At 38.7% G+C, this 19,745-nt stretch overlaps 1 protein-coding gene across 2 annotated transcripts in view; it reads left to right on the top strand.

The window, feature by feature from the left end:
- The first annotated feature begins 249 nt into the window (after nt 1-249).
- The window catches only part of fstl1b (follistatin-like 1b), a 35,209-nt gene continuing 15,713 nt past the window's right edge, over nt 250-19,745 (top strand). The window contains exons 1-2 of one of the 2 annotated variants that reach the window (XM_043229623.1): nt 250-480; nt 617-673. In XM_043229623.1, the coding sequence (XP_043085558.1) occupies nt 617-673 (57 nt within the window). In that variant the 5' untranslated portion in view covers nt 250-480. The remainder of the gene's footprint in view (nt 481-616; nt 674-19,745) is intronic. The other variant, XM_043229622.1, reaches the window with a different exon arrangement.

The raw sequence follows: 19,745 nt of genomic DNA, 5'->3' as shown, positions 1-19,745 counted from the left end.
TGGTGATGCCTACAGTGGCGATGCAAAATAAAATGCTGTACATTTTCATAATAAAACTGTAACTTGAACGGTATTCTTTCACTGGACGCAGCTGTCTTTATTCGTTAATCAGCAGGCCCAATCACGCTGCCATCGATCTCGGCGTCTTGTCTGCGTTTGAGCTTGCAACTTTTCTACCTTTGACCCGAATCAGAACCCTCACGAGCACGCGACGAACCAGCGCGCGGTACAGACCCTTGTAAGCTCGCGCAGCGTGTGGATGCGAGCGTGCCAGCGCGCGCGCGCTCTTTATCTGGATCTGCTCCACGGCTCCTCGCGGGCCACGTCACGTCACGGAGGGGGGAAGCGGCGGATTCCTGAGCGCTCTCCGCTCGACTTTCCCGAGATCACATCCTCAGACCCACGTCCACAGCGGAGCGAGACGAGACGCCGCGCTTTCCTCCTCCAGCACACTCGGTCGGCTCTTCTCACGAAAAAACGGTGAGCGACCCGAGCACTGTTTGCAATCTTTCACAGCGCCTGAACAACTTGTGTCGCACTGCCTGGAACGCTTTCTCCGTTTCTAAAGCCTTTCTTCCCTTGTCTCTCTTCTCTCCGCCCGCTACGCCCGTTACAGATGTTTCGGTGTTTACCCGTGTTTTTCCTCCTGGCTGTAGTCTGCTGTCACGCCGAGGTAAGTTATATCAAACCTGCGATGCATTAAGGAGAAGGGCTCGTCTTTTTAGATATGTTTATGGGGATCCGGATCTAACTTGCACCTAATGAACTGTAAAAGGAAAGAGTCCGGTCAACTACCGTTAACTTAGAACCAACCAAGGGGTAATTATGATCATTTTAAAGCCGGACTCGGTCGTTTTCTTCTTTTTGCTATTCGAAAAAGTTTTACAACCCAGATTTGACGACATTCAGTCACATTAGATGACTCCAGACAATTTTTTTTTAATGGGAAAAAATGCTTTTCTGGATAGAGCGGGTCGCAACTTCATGGGAGCAGTCATGTTGAAATCACGTGATCATGTACTATTAATGTTTATTTTATAAAGTGGAACGGATGGCGCGAGTTAACAGATGCAATGCATCCATGCAGATAGATGTCAGTATAATATGCAAAACCCTACCTATAGATAAGACCCATAGGTAAACATGAACATGAAGGGTTTGGCTTTGATTGCTTTTGGGTCGATTCTGTCGATAAACAACGCTCTGTACCAAGTTGTTTGGAAGTCGTAGAAACCATATTATTTTAAAATAATAATGCATAAAAAAACTGTTTGTCCATTTGACCTGAAGAACTAAATTTGGCAATGAAGCACTTTAAAAAATGGCACACAAAATTTTAAATAGCGTGGTTAAAGTAGCATTTAAAGTAGCATTTCTTGTCAAATATACTAAGCGTTTTGCCCAGTTTATAAAGAATGGTGGGCCAGCTGAGTTGTCAAGGTACATCTGTCACAAAACGCACACGTCACCTGGTTTGTGTTTGTGTGGTTAATGAACTCGGTGTGTCGTGAGAGGTTGGTGGTCTTTGCCTTGGAAATTCAAAAGGGCTGTAAACAGACAGCTGTTAAAACCAACCAGATAACAAACTGTTAGGAGGTGTTTGGCCAGTGAGGTTACTCTGATTTCAGTGCTCAGATGCAGCTGCTGGAGGGGCCATATGTCATGTTTGTTAGTGTCGAGTTAATTGCGTTCCTTCGCTCTCTAGTGTGATAACAACCCGCCAGGTGAACCGCGTTTAAGCCACACAAGAAGAGGAACTCAAATCTCGCGAATGCAAACGTTATAACACTGTATTGCGAAAATGACCTATCGTGAAATCCAAGAGACTGCCCTCTACACCAAGCGTTTTAAGAAACAACACACAGTTTGGTGAAAGTTGTCCCTTGTGTCGGTGACGCATGCATCAAGGAAGCACTTCCTGTGTAAAACATCTGCACGTTCTCGAACGAGCACGATAATACAAAAAACATAGTGGCTTTAGCTTTAAAAATGCATGACATGGGATCACATGTTCCCAGACATTATTTTTTAATTGAAAAGAAGAGCGGTTGTGGTTAGAGCACGCTATTGTATTACAACACGCGCAATATTGTACGGTCTCTGCTCTAGAATCATCTGCGAGTAATTTCATGCTGACAGTCTTGATAAGAAAACACTTAAGCTAAAAGAACAGCGGCTCGTAATGGGTGTCATGCAACCCGCACGATTCCTCTCTTCGCTGTTCACGCGTTCATGCTGTGGTTTGTCTCTTTCTTGTATCTCACTCAGTGGGGGCTTTGGAGCTGTCAGAGCTCGTGTTCCCTGAAGGCATGACGTGCTGCTTACATACACGAGCTCTTATAGAGCGTCACCCCAAATTAAAACACACTACATTTCCTGGGACGGTTTTGTAGCTGGTTGGTAGAATAAGCACATCGTGAGTGTGAGTGAATGGATTCGTGTGCACGTTGAAGTCCGGAGCCGAGAAAGACCGTATTCTCCATTGTTTGTGTTTTCACCAATCATCAAGTTGTAAAGAGACCCAAACCAGCTTCAATACAAATCATAAACTTTAAGCAAAACCGTATAAGAGGGAGATACAAGACCGCATAGATCAGTTCTAATAATCGGAAACTTATCCAATAGAGTACTGTAAATGATATAAGTGCACAAAAAACGAGGTCGCTATTAATATATAGCGAGTGTGACAAAGTCAGTGCTCAACAATCTTTTGTAGTAGGTCTTAACTGAAAGGTTTGCACATTATTGCCGAATAATTCACTAATGACAAAGTCAGTGGCTTTTTAAAGTGAAGAATGTTACTGTTTTGCGCTTTATTGCCGGTTTTACGATCGATAGTCAGCAAGAAACTTTAAACCATTAAAGTCATTATTTACTCACCCGCTTTCTTTCTTGTGTGAATCGTGAGCGATTAAGATTGAAAGAATGCTACCAAACTGTTTTGTTTACCGTTGACTTCTATCGTACGGACGAAATAAAACACTACGACTAAGAAGATCAAACATCTTAAAGATTAAAGATCTTTAATCTTCCTCAAAAAGAAAGCCAAACAATGGAAAACTGTGAAGGGGAGTACATGATGAGAGAAGTTACGTTTTTGGGTGAACTTTTTGCACAAAAATCGTCATGCCTAAGGATCAAAGTCAAAAAAACCCTCTTGTAAGTGCAATAAAAGAATCTTTAAAAAAAGAATAAGAAACAACAGCCAACAGTTTTATTTTCAGAGGCCTTTTTTCTTTCCCTTTCAGTCTAATGCTCTGTCTCTTGTTTACAGTATACATTGGTATACAAAGAAAACAGAAGGAGACAATCCAGAATGTGAAACATTATCACACACACACACACACACACACACACAAACAAACGCATTATCACAAACTGCGGAGGAGAATGAAATTTAGCTCTTCTCACGGCACTGAGGTTTTTCTAACGCCACTAAATGTAATAGCAGAGGCAGGATAATGCAGTTACCTAAATCCCATCCTACGATCAAAAAGAGTGCTCGCCCAGTTTTGAATTGCTTTCTACCTGCATTTCGCTGCTGCCTTACAGCAGGTGAATCAACTGCGCTTCAAGCCCTGATAAAAATAGAAGTTACCGAGGGAAAAGGAAAATGAGGGAGAAAGAGAGCGTGAGGTAGGGGAAAAAGAGAGATGTAGTGAAAGAGAACACTGTCAGGGTCACAGCGCCCCGTCTCCTGGAGATAAGTGGGCTTTACTAAGAGAGTAACGAGGCTTTAATGAGAACCTGCTGAGATTTCAACTAATAATGGTGCATTTTAGTAAATTACAAATCAGGATGTCTTGATTTGTCTCAATGTAATGCCTTCGTCGTTTGTGGCGTCGTAGTGAAAGAAATGTATGTGCATTTGTTCCTAATGCACGTTTGTGGCTGTGCCAGAAAAGCCAGCTGCCTCATGCCCCAGTCAGTCAATGACTTGTTTTTGTATGAAGCCCCCTCATATGGAAACTGGTTGCAGACAGGCTGCCAATGCAGCATAACGTCATGTCTAATGATCCAGAACACATTCATGTGAGCGAAGAAATTACCACGGAGGTCAGCGAGTGTGAGCGTTCCCTCTCATCTCAGTAGAGACCGGGGCTGTTAGAATCAATGTAAATACAATCACACTTATTTACTGCAGTTATTCTTATGATTATTTCCTTACGGCGGCTAATGAACCGGAAGTCACGCACATTTACAGAAAGCGTTTCAAAATAATGTGGAAAGCAACCGGATACGGTGATGTGATGACTTTCGGCTCTTTTATTGAGAAGAGCGCGTGGCACCTCATCCCATTCATATGTAATATATCTAAAATGGTTCCACCACTTCCAAAATGCATATAAATGATTTTGGGTTTTCATAGGCAGGAAAGGACACATCTGCTGCCATCAAGCAGATGAAGGCTGGATTACACTATTTGACTTTTTTGCCCCAATTTACAGTCTGGACGAGTCGACACTAGTTGCTGAAAATCAGAGCCAGTCTGTAGGTTTGAATTTCTCAAAGATGCATGATGGGTGCAGACTCAATTTTTCAGCGTTAGCTTAATTCCATCCAGATTGGAGGAGATCAAACATATCATTCATATTTTGAACGCTTTCTAGAACGCACACTATGCCTAGTGTTTTAAAGTCTGTTCGGTTTCGTGTAGTGTATTCCAGACTTTAGTAAACAGGATGTTACTCACACATTGGATCTGGACCTGATGTCTTAATGGCTCCATATAATGATACACAGCATTCTTCCTGTCAGCAAAATCAGTATTTATAAGCTTCACTAAAATGCTTTCAGTAATCTCTAGCAATGAGGTTCTGGCAGAAGGAATTCTTCCTCCCTCAGGGTGCGAGTCTAATATCTACAAACAGCTGGTCAGTCTTTCACAAAGAGGATATAAACACTGCTCACCTGCTTACACCAGTGGGAAAAGAGCTAAAACGAGATCTGAACACTACGTAGCATTTGCGTTACCAGTAAAGTTAGTTAACACCTTTCGCCTTGAACGCATTAGCCAAAAGCAGAATATGAATGCGGAAAAATCTGCAGGTTCTGTCTGGACCAGGTCATGTGTTGATCGAGACTGAATACTAACTCACGAAAGGACAGGGCTGATGCAAACTTGCTATGGTTGTTGTGTTGCTTGAGAGCTGTAATATATTTCATACTCTGGCTGGAATCCATCTGCTGCATATTAACATTAAAAAAACCCTCACTATCCGTATCCACTCTTTACTCTTATTTTCCTTTTTCATCTCCGTCGCTGTTATCTCACGTTTGATAAGCTTTCACTCTTAATCTCGATTCCTCTCGCTTTCCTCCTTTTCTTTCATATCTCCTTCATCGCCGTCCTGTAGTATGCATTGTTTACCATCTGTTTTCACTCACCCGTTTTCCTCCGACAATTCCCTCCCCCATGTCTCTCTATGAACGCGCAGTGTCTTGTCACTGGCTTTGTGCTGGTGTTTTATGGCCTTGTTTTGTATAGCCATCACTGCTGGCAGAGCTTGAAAGAGCCTTGTAATGAGAAGGAGGAACAGACAGTGGGAAGGATGAGGTGACGAGGGGAATTACACAAGGGATCAAGAAATTTAGCTCCGCTCGTTCTGATACTGGTGCTTTAGGTGACGCGGGGACAAGGAGAGTCAGGGAAGATGTAATAAAAAGACTGTTTTCAGGGTAATATCCGAAATAAACTAATTTTGATGGCGCTTGTAGTTGTTCTCCACAAAATTACATGTTTTCAGAACGGGAAGTGTCAGCGACGGTCTCAAGGAAGCCCTGTGTAATTAGGGTCCATCAGACCCTGACACATTTCTCAGAGGGTTCTTTCGTTTTAACAACAGCTAGACAGACATAGCACAGCAGGAAAGTTAAACTATTTAAAAAAAAAATTCTCTTAAAATTGAAATGCGACAACAGCCTGCGTGTGTTCACAGGCAAGCATAAAAAAACTGATCAGACTTTATAATAGCATTTTATTATTATGAAACCTGTCAGGGTCATATAGAGAAATATATATAGAGAAATTGTTGAAAGTTTAGTTTTATTTTGAGTATAAAAGAGGCGGAGATTGTTTTAGCTAAAAGAAACTTCGCATGCGGTTTTGTCAAGAGATTTTAGCTTAGATTTTAGCATCTCTTATTTCATCCCCTTTGAAGCACCGTTTTATGTTAATATTTAAAATATCAATATTTATTTTAATACTTAAAACTTCAAAACCCTGGAGTCTCGTAAAGGAACTTCTGGTGAGTTGATGAAAAGCTAATAATTCATTAAAACATAAAAGCGTGAAATGAAAGTAAATAAAAAAAAAACAACCACAATCAAAATAAGTACGTATGATTTTTTTTTTTACTTGTCATGATATCACTAACCGACATCAGAGAACTGTGAACATGCAAATGTTAAATTATTCAAATATTTACTTTTAAGCTGAGGGAGTATGTCAATTAAATATTTTTTTTCTAGGAAAAAAATGTAACTAACAGGAAACTTCGTCTTAAAAGTCCTTAGATGAATGTGGTAGTTCTAATATTGACTAACACCCTAATATTGCAGCCTGTCCCCCGACAACAAACAACCTTATAGGTCATTTGTGCAAGTACCGTATATTACCTATAAGTTTTTAAGTTAAGTTTACGCAACGCTTTACAGACTGAGTTACACGAGTCCCAACTTACGACCCAGATAAAAGAGTACAAAAAAAAGCTATTGTAGTATTCGCTTTGATGGATCGTATTTCAGGGATTTGTAATTTACTACAAGACACAAGTTGATTGGTCTTTGTTGCATCTGCAGCCAATGAGCTTCCTAATCAGTATTTAAATAATGGTTCAGTGTTTGGTGTAAGTCAGAAACACTCCACCTCCCCCAGCTCCACCTGTACATATCTGCTCTTGTTAATTTATGTATGTGCACATATGCATCATGAATGCTTTGCGGCAGGAGTAGATGCTCTTGCCCGTGGATGTATTGGCAGTAACAAATCTCTGCAGTTGCTCTGCATCAACAGAGCAGCATAGCGAATCGATTGCTCTAACACCAAATACATCAACATTGTCATATTCATTACCATGCTAAACTATTCAGAGAGTTATACAGTAAATGCTGCATGCTCTATTTACAGGTAATAAAAAGCAGGTTGACTTTGAGAAGTCGACGATGACTTAAGATACACGCATCAAATGTCTGGCGGGGGACAAGAGGGTGGTGTCTCGGGCCTCAGAGGACCATAAAACACCCCTGTCTCCTTTGAATAAATTACCATAATTCACAGCTAAAGAGGTCTTAATGAAAGCTAAGAAAACAGAGCAGTGCATGGCTATTTCTGACAGAGAAAAACATCCATCTACTTACAGACAGGTCTTTCACCATATTATGGTGCCTTGCTCAAAGAACAAGGTCATTGTGAAGAATGTGGGACTGAAAACAAGCACACTTCCTTCTGCAAACACATGTCAGCCATTAACCTAACTCTCCCAGTACATGACCCTTCACTGAGAACCGCAGCAGACAGACCTGGATGGCTGGAACCGAGCCTAGATACAGATGGAAGGCGGGACATAGATTGAGAAAAGTGACTCGGGTGAAAGAGAGAAGTTGGCGGGATCTGCAAAAAGCAGAAGACCGGCTGTAATCCTGAGCGACAGACAAAATGAGACAAAAGACTGGAGCCCGGAGAGGAGTAAAATGGATCGATTCACTGAGGTGCAGCGAGAGATGGTGCCACTTGAGAGGAAGCCTTAAAGAGAGAGATGGAGAAGAGAAATAGAAAAAGAATGTAATTACAGCAGACGAAAATGTAGGAAATAAAAAGGAAAAAGACTGTCCCATGCAGCCCGCAGTGCGCTGGCATCTATTCACTCTCTTATTGCCAAGACCAGATTTGGAGACTGCTGAATGGACATTAATATATATATATATATATATATATATATATATATATATATATATATATATATATATATATATATATATATATATGTGTGTGTGTGTGTGTGTGTGTGTGTGTGTGTGTAGTATTTTTGATATTTTAAACTATATGCATTTACATTTTTATCACTGGGAATCTATGGAATCAAAATTCCATACAGTGTCATTTTCAGTTGTCTGCAAGCACTTGTGCTTAATTCCTTCAGAAAGAGTAAATCTAGATCTAGATGGCTTCTTAAAAAGCCTATTTAGTCCTTATGGACAGCCGAAATGAGAAAAGAATGCCGTTATCTTTCCCGAGTGCTATGTACCGCGTCATAATGAACATTTGTGGTTCATCTTGTCTCTGTCCCACTGCCACAGAAGAATCTGCATGGCTCAAATGAACTTTTAACAGCTCTGCCACATTCACACACTCTGTTCCTTTGTGCGTGTGCCATCGAGAGCACGCTGGCGATTGCTGAGAGCTCCATACAACCTGGAATGTGCTGCACTAAAATAGAATGACATCAGTGGAATTCCACTCCAATAAAGGAGAGAAAGGGCCAAGAATGCACAGATGGGACGGCGCAAATACCGTTTTCTCTGATTGATATGTCGGGAGTTTGGATGCAACAGTCAGAAGGGTTTTGTTGTTGTTGTTTTTACTAACAGAAACCAGAGAGCAGCTTAAATGCACAGGAATTTCAACTGCATATTTGTGACAGCTCCTCTGACCCATTTAACTGAGAAGTTTGAAACGGGACAGACTCTACTGGAATGTCTCACGAGAGAATTCAGGAGAGAGGAATTCCTTTCTGTCCTCCCTGCTCTCTCTTTAGGATTAATTTCTATTGAGTGGAAATAACGAACGCTGTTGTTTGTGGGAAGATTCGGACTTTGAGCTCTGCAACCTTGTGCATAGGAAAGAAAAACTGAAAAAGGGAAGAGAAAAGAAATGACATCACACCATTGCATACTTTAGAGAGAACTCGAGCTCGCTAGCTGTGACCTCATCTTTTAAACATTAACCAATAAAATACACACCCAAAATGTACAAGATTCTAGGGAAAGGCTTAGTTTTGAATTGAAGTTTATTAAAGTGAATAATAGTGATAGTGCACACAAAATTAAATTGTACTGTTCAGGATTTCCAAGCAACAGATTTAGAGAAATGTAGCATAACATCACTTACACACCATCCTCAGTGAATGGGTGCCGTCAGAATGAGACCACATTAAACCTCATTACAGCATCACATTAATCCAGAAGTCATCCACACCATCAATTAATGGCTTGTGAAGTGAAAAGCTGTGTTTGTATTCAAAATCACTACCTGGTCTCATGGCATAAATGTACCTGGGGGCACTTTTTAGTGAGACACAAAATACGTACCAATAAGTACATATCACTGCAGTTTCACAAAGAAACGAACACTAGAAGGAGTAAAACTCTGACACCTTTTAATACACAAATGTATACAGTTTGGATTAATAAAGCATAATTTTCACACAATTACTTGATTGTTAGCATCCCACATATCCAGCTTTACATCTATGGTTTCGGTGGATCATGGAGTACAGAGGTGTTCTTGAGAGACGAGGAGCTCTGGTTTGAATCCTGTGTAACTACGGCTCAGCATTTTTATATCAATTTTTCATTTGTTAACACTATCAGGTAGGTTTAGGGTTGAGTTTGGTGTAGGGCATATTTCCAACAGCATTGATTTGTTAGTAACAATTCTGAACCGCTGCGATACATACCTATATCAATGTAATAAAAGCATGCCAGGGTTCACATATTGAACCTGTGTTTTAGCGCCACTGAGTGGACATTTCTCTTTAAAAAAACTGCTGCAAAACTAAAAATGATGTAGCACAATAACTCCAAAGAGGTAGATATTCTTGATGAGAGCAGGTTGAATCCAGCGCTCCACAGCCCAGTGTTTCTCAGAGTGGTGTAAAACAATCTACAAGGCTACAGCCTCATTAGGATGTGCTACACATTGTGTTTGCCTGTGTTTGTACAGTAGTATTATGCTGTATTTATATGAAGGCATTCTACACATCGTTGCTTCTCCATCATAGCGCAAAACACTTTACAGTGGATAAGATGTGCCACAGCTTCCAATTAACTCTTCATTATTTTTTGTCACATGCATCATATTCAGTTGACTGTGACTGAGAATTTGTAATTATAAATGCACATTGTAAAGCAGTTATTTTAAAGCTATTGTGAGTGGCAAATCAAATGTAGTTTAACTAAAAAGCTAATATTTGGAAGTTAAATAACTTTGTATATAATATATCCATATTTCTTGACTGGAAACTAACCACAAATTGTTACGCGCATGACATCTCTAAACGTAAATAAATAAATAAAGCAGTTAATTATTAATATAAAAAAATTATGCAAATCATATGGGCAGGAAAATGTGAAAGCTGTAGATAAGTGATAAGCAGATAAGCCATTTGTGAGAATATATTAATTTGAAGAGTAAATAATTCAAGTTATCATTGCCTTAATGTGGGACCGTTTTTTTTGTGAAAGATCATATTTCCATAACCCCATATTGTAGATCTTTCAGGTAAAAGCAGACATAATGAAATCAAATTTGATGCATTTTACAGCTGTCTCATTTCTCCTTGGCTAGACAGCTTAAGCACAAAGTGGCCAGAACAATCGTGTTTTTGCGGTATCATAGCCCTCCTGTGTCTCCAGCGCTCTTTACCTCTCTTTCTTATTATTTTGACCATGTAAGTGCATCCTGGCGCCCGGCTTTGCATCGGAGTGCCTTGAATTCTTGCTCAGCTGTGGCTTTGCTAGATTGCCACAGTAATAGAGATGCTGTTTGACATGCCTTTCATCTAACGTAATCAGCTTACAGTGACGCTAGAAGGAGGCCTTGAGTGTGGTTTGTAGCTCGGTTGCTATCTTTTTTTCCCCCGCATCCTCTCATCCCTGCTCATTTCCAGTCCACCGTTTCTCAGCATGTCCCTCTCGACGCAGAGAATATGTGTGAGCTCCAGCAGCACTGTATCTGCAGACTCGGCTAGGGTTTAGTGTGTCTGTGTGGGGGAAGGTCAGGAAGTGAAAGCTTGGCTTTGTCTAGAGAAGGATTGCTTTTTTGCGCTTGCATTCTTATGAGCAAAAATCTCAATTCGAATTCCCAGCCTGCCATGTGCAACCATTTATCTTCCTTATAGAGCAAGGGTTGAAGCATGCTATGTGGCCACGCAAGAACAATTGGTTTTTTAAAACATTATCTCCCAGTTGAAAATAACGACACATTAGCGATAGCGTGTGGGATTAGTCATCACGGTGGCACATTCCCACAGCAGTTTATGGTTTCGATAACATCTATTCACAATGCAAACCACTAAAACGAGCATTGTGTGCCCGTGAAAGCGCACATTTCTCCGTGATTCAGGAGCTAATGTATGATCCTCTCAGGCTGTTTGCATTGTAAGATCAATGTGCTTTATGCAAATATATGTCATCTAGCATCCTGGGGACAGAGTTAATGATGTTTATAAAATAAGCCTTCAGCTAGAAATTTTAATTATCCTCTTTGACTCTTGGGGTTGTTGAATACATATGGGTCAGTCAAATGACACTCTCTGTAATTTAGTTATTCAAAAATACATTAAAAAACAAGTTTATTAAAAACAGACTAGGACTGTGATTTATGAACACACCTTTGATGATGAACACGTTTTTCGTCTCTGAGTCACAACTATTTTTTGTGGGGTTTGTCTGTGTAAAGACTGTCTGGAGACTGTAATTGTGAATAAAAAAAATCCTATTAATGCTTATTAAAAGCTTGGATTTTTATAAAGACGTATTCTATAAAGACGTTTTTTTGTACCACAAAACCAGTCACAAGTGTCAATTTTTCAAAATTGGGATTTATACGTCATATGAAAGCTAAATAAATAAGCTTCATGTAGTACTATCAAAAATGAGGTTTTTGATATAGTTACGTAAGGAAATGTATTAAATATCTTTATGGAACATGATCTTTACTTAATATGATTTTTGGCATAAAAGCAAAAGTGATCATTTTGACCAATCCAATGTATTTTTGTCTGTTGCTACAATTATACCCCAGCGACTTAAGAAGACTTCTAGGTTCACAAATGCACTAAAAACAAACAATAGCTTGAAGCCGAACGGCACTCATTTGAAAATTAAAGCAAAATGTGCATGCTGCTTTTACGAGCTATTTAACAGAGAAGGAAAAGAGGAAAGCTAAGCCTCAGTATTAGCGGTGTTGTCACGCATCGATTAATCAGTGGCAGAATTTCCTCACCGTCACAACCCTACTACTTCAAAATCTCGGCACCCATTCACGTTACAAAGCCCTGAAGAGCCATGCCATTTTAATAGGTATTAGGATATTTTAATTTGTAATTTCCATAATCTCTTGACACCTTGTCATTGGCCCACATACTGTGCAAACACCCACTAAAAAGAGAAAACGTTCACACTGACCTCTATGAAATACCTTGATGGCTAGTGAACATCTGTTGTGGCTCAATTCGAAGCTGTCGCGTAACGCTTACATCTGTGCGCACCGCCCTAGTAAGTTTTACAATCATTACAATGTTTTTTTTCCCCCCTCGTTTTCATCTGTACATCCCCTGCTTCGCACATTTACAGTTACGCCCAGCAGCATTCAGAACAGCTGAAGTCAGCAGGTTGCCGTTTCCTCGCAGGGTGACATTTATGCTTGAGTTATGGAGATGTTGATGCTCCTGGAGGGAGATCAATGGAGGTTTTCTCTGGCTGGTGACATTCACTCTGGCAGTATTGACTCAGAAATAATGTTCAAAAACAAACAAACAGGCTCCTTTGGGGTTTCCTCAGCGCATCGACAGGGGTTTGGGTCGCATCCATCTGCGAGTCTAATCAAGCCACCCAGCTGCTGACTTAGTTATGAGAAAACGGCTCATGCTAATCAGCACAACTTATTGGGATACACAGAAAACAATGAACCCTTTAGCTAAACAAGCAGGGCCAATGACATGTAGACAATGGACTCTGGAAATAGTTACCTGGAGGGGTTTTCTTGACTTTTCCATTTCTACTGAATATTTGAAGATGTTTGGAGTTTTATTTGTCGACTAGATATTCCCTTATTAGCACTGATGGGAATAACGGTGTTATAGATAATGAAACAAATTGAAACGAATTACTGTTTCCCCCGTTACAGTGCTGTTACAGTTACTGACAGTAAAATGCAGAATTGCTATTATTTATTAAAGGCTCTATTCATCTTTATTTCCTGTCAAAATAATGGAGTTCTTGGAATTCTTCAGCTTTTAAGCTTTTAAGTGCCGGTTTCTCTGGTAGTGGGCGGAGCTAATACGCGAAAGACAATCTCATTGGCTGGTCTTCACCAATATTGTCCCTGCTTTGATTTCAGCAATTTAATTCAAGTGTGATTCAACAACGTGATTAACATTCATGAACCCAGCAGCTCTTTCACCCTAGTGTGTTTTATATTGTTATGAACAGTAGAATTCATAGTGTCACAGTTTCGTCAATTTTTTTTGTTTTGTTAATCATCTTAAACATGACCACCAGTACTAAGTTTAGTCAAGAAATATACATGTTTTTTGTAATTATTAAAGTTATATCGTCTTATAATGCTAAATTAGCACAATATCATATTATAATACTATAAAAATTTATTATAATATAATCATATATCAAATAATAATATAATGAATATATTGAATTTGATAGGAGTCTCTCACATTGTGCCACAGAAACATTAAAACAGTGTAAATTAGTGTACAATAATTTATTCTGTTTAGTGTCCTTTTCATTCATTCAACATATTTGCATTGAGGACATCCGAGATATTTGATTGGTTACTTTCTCTGGCAATTAGTTACTTTCGTAATGATGTAACTCACTTTCTAACTCAGTTGCCATTTGTGAGAAGTAACTAGTAACTATAACATTTTTTTAGCATGCCCAACGCCGCTTATTAGATATTCATAAACTGTATTTAGTTGTCTAATTTCTGTCCCTTTACTTTTGGATTGACAGAAATTCTAATTACAAGTCTTTACCGTTTATGAAGCGACTCTGAAACACTTATTTGAATTCGATTGAGCTATTTTCCGTGCCAGGTTATCGTTATCACAGAGTTTACTTTCTCTCTACAGCATGCTAAAACCAAATCTGGCTGTTTCTTGTCTTGTATTCACTGTAATCTTTCCCCACACTCTCAGTTTTCTTGTACAGCACAGCTATCATGTTTTAGCGGGGGTATCTGCCGTATCTCTTTGTTTTCAGGCTGCCTTCGTCGCTCCAACACAAACTCCCTTCCCGTCCCCACTGCTCGTCTTATTATATTCAGTTCTCTAAACTGAACACGACAACCTCGTGCCTTTTGTGTTGTTTCAGACAGGATTCTCACTGAACTGCTTTTAAAAGCAAAGACAGTGGTAGCTGTCTTAAGATAAGTGGACTATCTGTGCATGTCAGATGATGTCTTTTGAAGCGCACCCCGCATTTGTGTTTGGTCTGGACGGCATGTTATCCGGTTCCAGCGAATTCATCAGTAAACATCAGCCTTTTTAGCATGCAGCTTTTTCAGTAATTAAAGATTCAACTTACAAGTACATTTTCACGAGTGAAATGATTCACACATGCTGTGCTGCCATAATGTTAGTGCTGCTACATCAGTTTTAGCAAAGCTCCACTGGCTACCGTTTATATGTACATTGTCATGTAAAATATAATGCTGGATTTGCGGCAGAAATAATGTAATACATGTGTTCAGTTTGGGTTACTTTTGTGTTGGCAAAAGGGCATTGAAAACATGGCGGTAAGCGAATAACGTCACGGCTAAATATTCAGATATCATTAACTGAGAGCTGGAAGCAAACAATCATGTGGAAGAATCACAAAAACCTGAACGCAGATCAGAATGAGATGCAATTCAAATGTCACTCATGGCACGATTATGCTCATGTTGCATAATACATTGCATAATTACACTCAATTATGCTTACAGTAAGAACCACCTGCTATTTGCTTAATGGTAGATTGAGTCTTACTTAAGGAAAATACAAAACTGTAACATTGTGACAAAAATAAGCATAAACGTATTTTCTATTATAATATATTTTTTCATTATGGTACAGCGAAGCTGCAAATTGTTCAGTCTTTGAAATCATTCCAATAAGCTATTCATTACACCGATTATTTTTTATTATAAGGTTTTAAAAAAATTGAGCTGATGGACCTTTTTTCAGGATTATTTGATGAATAGAAAGTTCAAAGGGACAGCATTCTTTTGTAATGTATAAATGATTTCACTGACACCTTTGAGCAATGTTATGCGAAATTTAAGTATTTCATTCTTTCAAAACATTTTGATGATTTTGTATATTTAAAATTATATTTATTTAGATTTTGATACATGTAATGGTATTAAAAAAATTGCAATAAAATAATCGTAAAAAAATATAAATGGCCTTACACTCTCTGTAGAAGTTATTTTATAATGCACGTTTTAATGTACTTTTAACAAAATGTATTGCTAATATAGCTTTTTGTTGGTGAATACAAAAAAGTCATATATGTTATAGTAAAAAAACAACCTTTACAGATTATCTTTCATAGTTCAAATTTAACAGCTAATTGTAATTATTTATTTATAATGTATATATTATATTATATGTATATATTATATGTATCAGTTACAGAGGTTTTTTTCACGTTGTAATGCATTGTGTTTGTGTCTAGCGCTTTGCAGGCATTTTAAGGGATCATTTCATCAGTTAATTTAATACATGCTATAAATGTAAAATATACAGGCACAAAAATACCACGAAGCGTCATATTTTGATTTATATTTCTAGCAACCACCTTTATCATTCGAAAATATTTTTGCACTGCATATGTGCGCGCGCCGGGAAGGGAAGTGTGATGTTTAGTCATTTTTGTGGTGAGACGAGCAGGTAATGATTCTCTCTGCTTTGACGACAATCTCCATTACGAAGCCATAAGACAGTCACACGCTCTTTAAATCAGTTTACGGAGAGAGAAAGTCCAAAAATGAGCTTTTCTCACGGTGAATAGAGATCCAGCATAGAGAGGAGACCGTAGGACGGGGGAAATAAAAAGCCGTCATCTACATTTTCCTCCTTGCATCGTGAAGTCGGTTAACCTGCAGCCCTGGGTTCAGTCTTCCCTCAATCTATCAGTCACTGCTGCCCATTAATTCCTCCCCTGAAACTAATATCCCTCCTTCTCCTGTTGTCATTTTCTCAGCCTATTCATTCTGCGCTTTATTCCTTTCTCTGCTGAGAGTCTGCATTTGCCCTCCGTACACTTGTAGTGAGAGTGCTTTGCTCCTGGAAGCCTAATTTCTGAAATTCAGCAAGCACAAAGTGTGATAAAGGAAGAGACGGAAACAGGTAGAGGAGGAATAAAAGGAAAGAGTAAATGAAAGACTGAAGCCACGTGAGACAGGACATGATTCTGCTTTTATTGTAAGAGAAAATGGGCGACCGTTATCTTCAGCACGTTATCTGGACTGTTATGAAAGAGGGACGTTTTAAGGTGCTCTCTACTGTTCTTCCACAAGGTCCATAGGAACAAATGAGAACAGATAGCCAGATGAGAGAGATGTGACAAACCTATCTCAGCGGACTGGACAAGGACAGGAAGAATGTTTTTTCAGCGGCCTTGGATATAAGCAGGCATTTTTTTTTCCTGTTTATTTTCCCATATGTGGTCATCATTTAGCAATCAAAGAACCAAACCAATACAAAATCTTAGTAGGCATTAAAATGAAAAGACAATAACCCTGTCTATAAGTCGTGTTGTTATGGTGAATGATTCATCCATGCATGTTTATTTATTTATCCATTTATTTTAATGCCTTCAAACGAACTGTTAATTTGCAAAAAAGTCTATTTCTATTTATTTATTTTGATTAGGTAATAATATCTTCAGCAAACAAAGAGTTAATTTCGTTGCCTAAAACAAAGTAATAGATCAGCCATACATATTTTTTTTTTAAAGTGGCTTTTATCAAGTATGCATGCATTATCTGCGTAGATAAAAGTGTGTAACGTATATACAACCTATATGAAACATATGTACATCACCCCAAAATGTTGTCTTCGTGCACTCTTGAATTGTTCCAAACTTGAGTATGAGTATGTTTATTTTGCTGAACACAAAAGAAGATATACCGAGGAATGTTGGTCAACAAACAGTTGCCGGCACCCATTGACTTCCACAGTATGAAAAAATAATGGCTACCGTCAACGGTTTGGTCGCTCACATGCTTTCGAATTTCTCCTTTTGTGTTCCACTGAGCGAGGAAAGCTCAGCTGTCAGTGTGGAGTGACATGAGGGTGGGCGAATGATGACAGATGTATGTTTTTTTATGAGAGATATCTCTTCCATGTTATGTGGGAAGCTAGCTCGGCTAGCCTGCAAGAACTCACAGCTGTGGCCACCATTGGTGTTTCTATGGTAACAGTGAATTTTTGATTGGTGGATCTCACTTCAGGAATTTGGGTAGTGTAGTACTACATCAGGAATTCAGCTATTAAAAATGAAGTTTCTGTGAGTTACAGCTTCTGCAGAGGCAGATACCATCACTTCATAAACCTCAGAACTCAGGAAGTCTTGAAAGCTTTATATGTTCCTGCTTTAAAAATTCTCTTTGGAATGTAGGGAACCAACTTAAAATTCAGTATCCATATTTTAGAGTTGTATAGGTCACATATTAAGGTGCTGTAAAAGTATTTTGGTAAATGGATAAAAAAATACAACTGTATTCGTCATTAATAATGATAAGAAATGTTTCTTGAGCAGCAAAACAGCATATAAGTTGATTTCTTAGTTGAGGAATTATTTGACACTGATGATTGGAGTAAGGATGCTGAAAATTCAGCTTTGAATCACAGGAATAAACAACATTTTCAGATATATTCAAAGGGAAAACAGTTATGTCAAATTGCAATACTTTTTCACAATAACTATTTTTACTCTGTGATTAAAAAGGCACAGCTTTAGTGCGAATAGACATTTTGAACAGTATAGCATGCACACGCGAGATGTATTGTATTTTTATATTTGCACTTCAAAAAGAAAAGGTTACAAATGCAGAATCTTATGAGGGGGAAGTGTGTAGCTGAAAACTCTTCCTCTCAGACATTGCTATTTAATTGGAGCTCTCTTCCTTCCCAAGATACTGGGTCTTTTCCCTCTAGCTGTCCTCAACACTTTCCATCTTTCTTGTCTCTTGCACATTTCTATTATGTATTGAATATGCCTTCTCCACACTATCCTTACAGATGCGTTCAAACAAACGTCAGGTATACTTAACCGATTGTCAACAGCTTGCTGTGGCCTAAATTGGTCATTTTAATTAATAATTCAATCTTTAAATGATTAAAAATTGACGATCTAACACAGTACATCTGTACAATCTGACCTTTTAGTTCGGTGTGTTTGTTAGTTCCAGCGTCCCACTGTGGTGATGAACAGCTGTCGTCCGGTCCAGAGAGATTTCAGCTGCTCTCTGCCACTCATCATCCCAAAGGATAGTTCTCCCAGAAAAGGATATATATTATTTACCTTACGTTTTCCTAAACCTGTACAAACATTTTTTGTACTGTTTTCTGAGGCCCACTTACAATGTTATCAAAATGGTTACAGTCTATTTTCTGTCCAGTTTTTGATTCAATAAAGTCAGCGCAGCATTGTCTTTTAGGCTGCTTAATTTATTTTAATTATTTATTTCACTTTTGGCATTAAGATGTGATAAGCGTGATCCACAGTCTGACGTTCTCCTCCTGTCTTCTGACAGTTTTGAAAGAGAGATTTTGTGTGTTTTGTGTGATGTCGACTTATAATACAGACACAATGGATAGATTGCGTTTACATTTTGCTGATATTCGATTAAAACACGTGATAAGTTTGTTAAAACTTAGTTTCAGTCTTCCTGAATATCCTTTTTCAATTTGTGCCTAATTTGTAAACGAATTCGCGGTAAAATGAAGCGAACAAAGGACTGAGTTCTTACTGACGAGGACTGGATCATCATTAAAAAATAAAGTTCATGAAATGAAGTGTATCGCTTGATTTCATTTACCTACTGTGGGCGGGGCTAAACAGGCAGCGATGTAGAAGCAGGCGTTGATCTTCTCCTTTGGAGGCGGTGCTTATCTACACTATTACATCATAAAGTAGAACATTCCTCAAGATGTCTTTTTGGCAGATTGGCTTTTTAGACTAATGAAATTATTTATTTATGTATTTATCTCTTATATATCAAGAGTTTAAGGGAACTTTGATTTCTCAGGTCATGGTCTCTTTAAAGAAAGCAAACTGTGTCAGTTTCCATTGACTTCCACTGTGTTTTTTGTCCATATGGAGGTCACTGTTTAGTTACCAACATTTTTCAAAAGTTCAAAAGTTCCACAGAAGAAAGTTTTGGAATAACACGAAGTACTATCATTGCTTATGAAAGGTTCATATTTTGGTTTTGGGAGTCCCCAGCAACAGGTTGGCATGCATGCAAGGTCAAAACACTTTCATATAATATGCATTTATTTTCACCTTACTTTCTCAATGATCCCAAAAAGACCGACAAGTGGGCAGGAAGTATGCTAATGTTTCACGTTGACCTCAACATGAAACAGCCTGGGATTCTTTTAGTTAATGTCTCGTTTCAACGATTCAGAGTCCACTTTCTATTGAGAGACAATAACTTCATGAGTTCATAACTTTCAGAGTTAAAACTTCACAGGACGTTCTCATTCACTTAAAGCTGTATTACATGCTGC

Source organism: Puntigrus tetrazona, unplaced genomic scaffold (genome assembly GCF_018831695.1).
Source record: "Puntigrus tetrazona isolate hp1 unplaced genomic scaffold, ASM1883169v1 S000000008, whole genome shotgun sequence".
Classification (NCBI taxonomy): domain Eukaryota; kingdom Metazoa; phylum Chordata; class Actinopteri; order Cypriniformes; family Cyprinidae; genus Puntigrus; species Puntigrus tetrazona.
The sequence above is the reverse complement of the archived record's forward strand: the minus strand, read 5'-3'. Positions and strand labels throughout refer to the sequence as shown.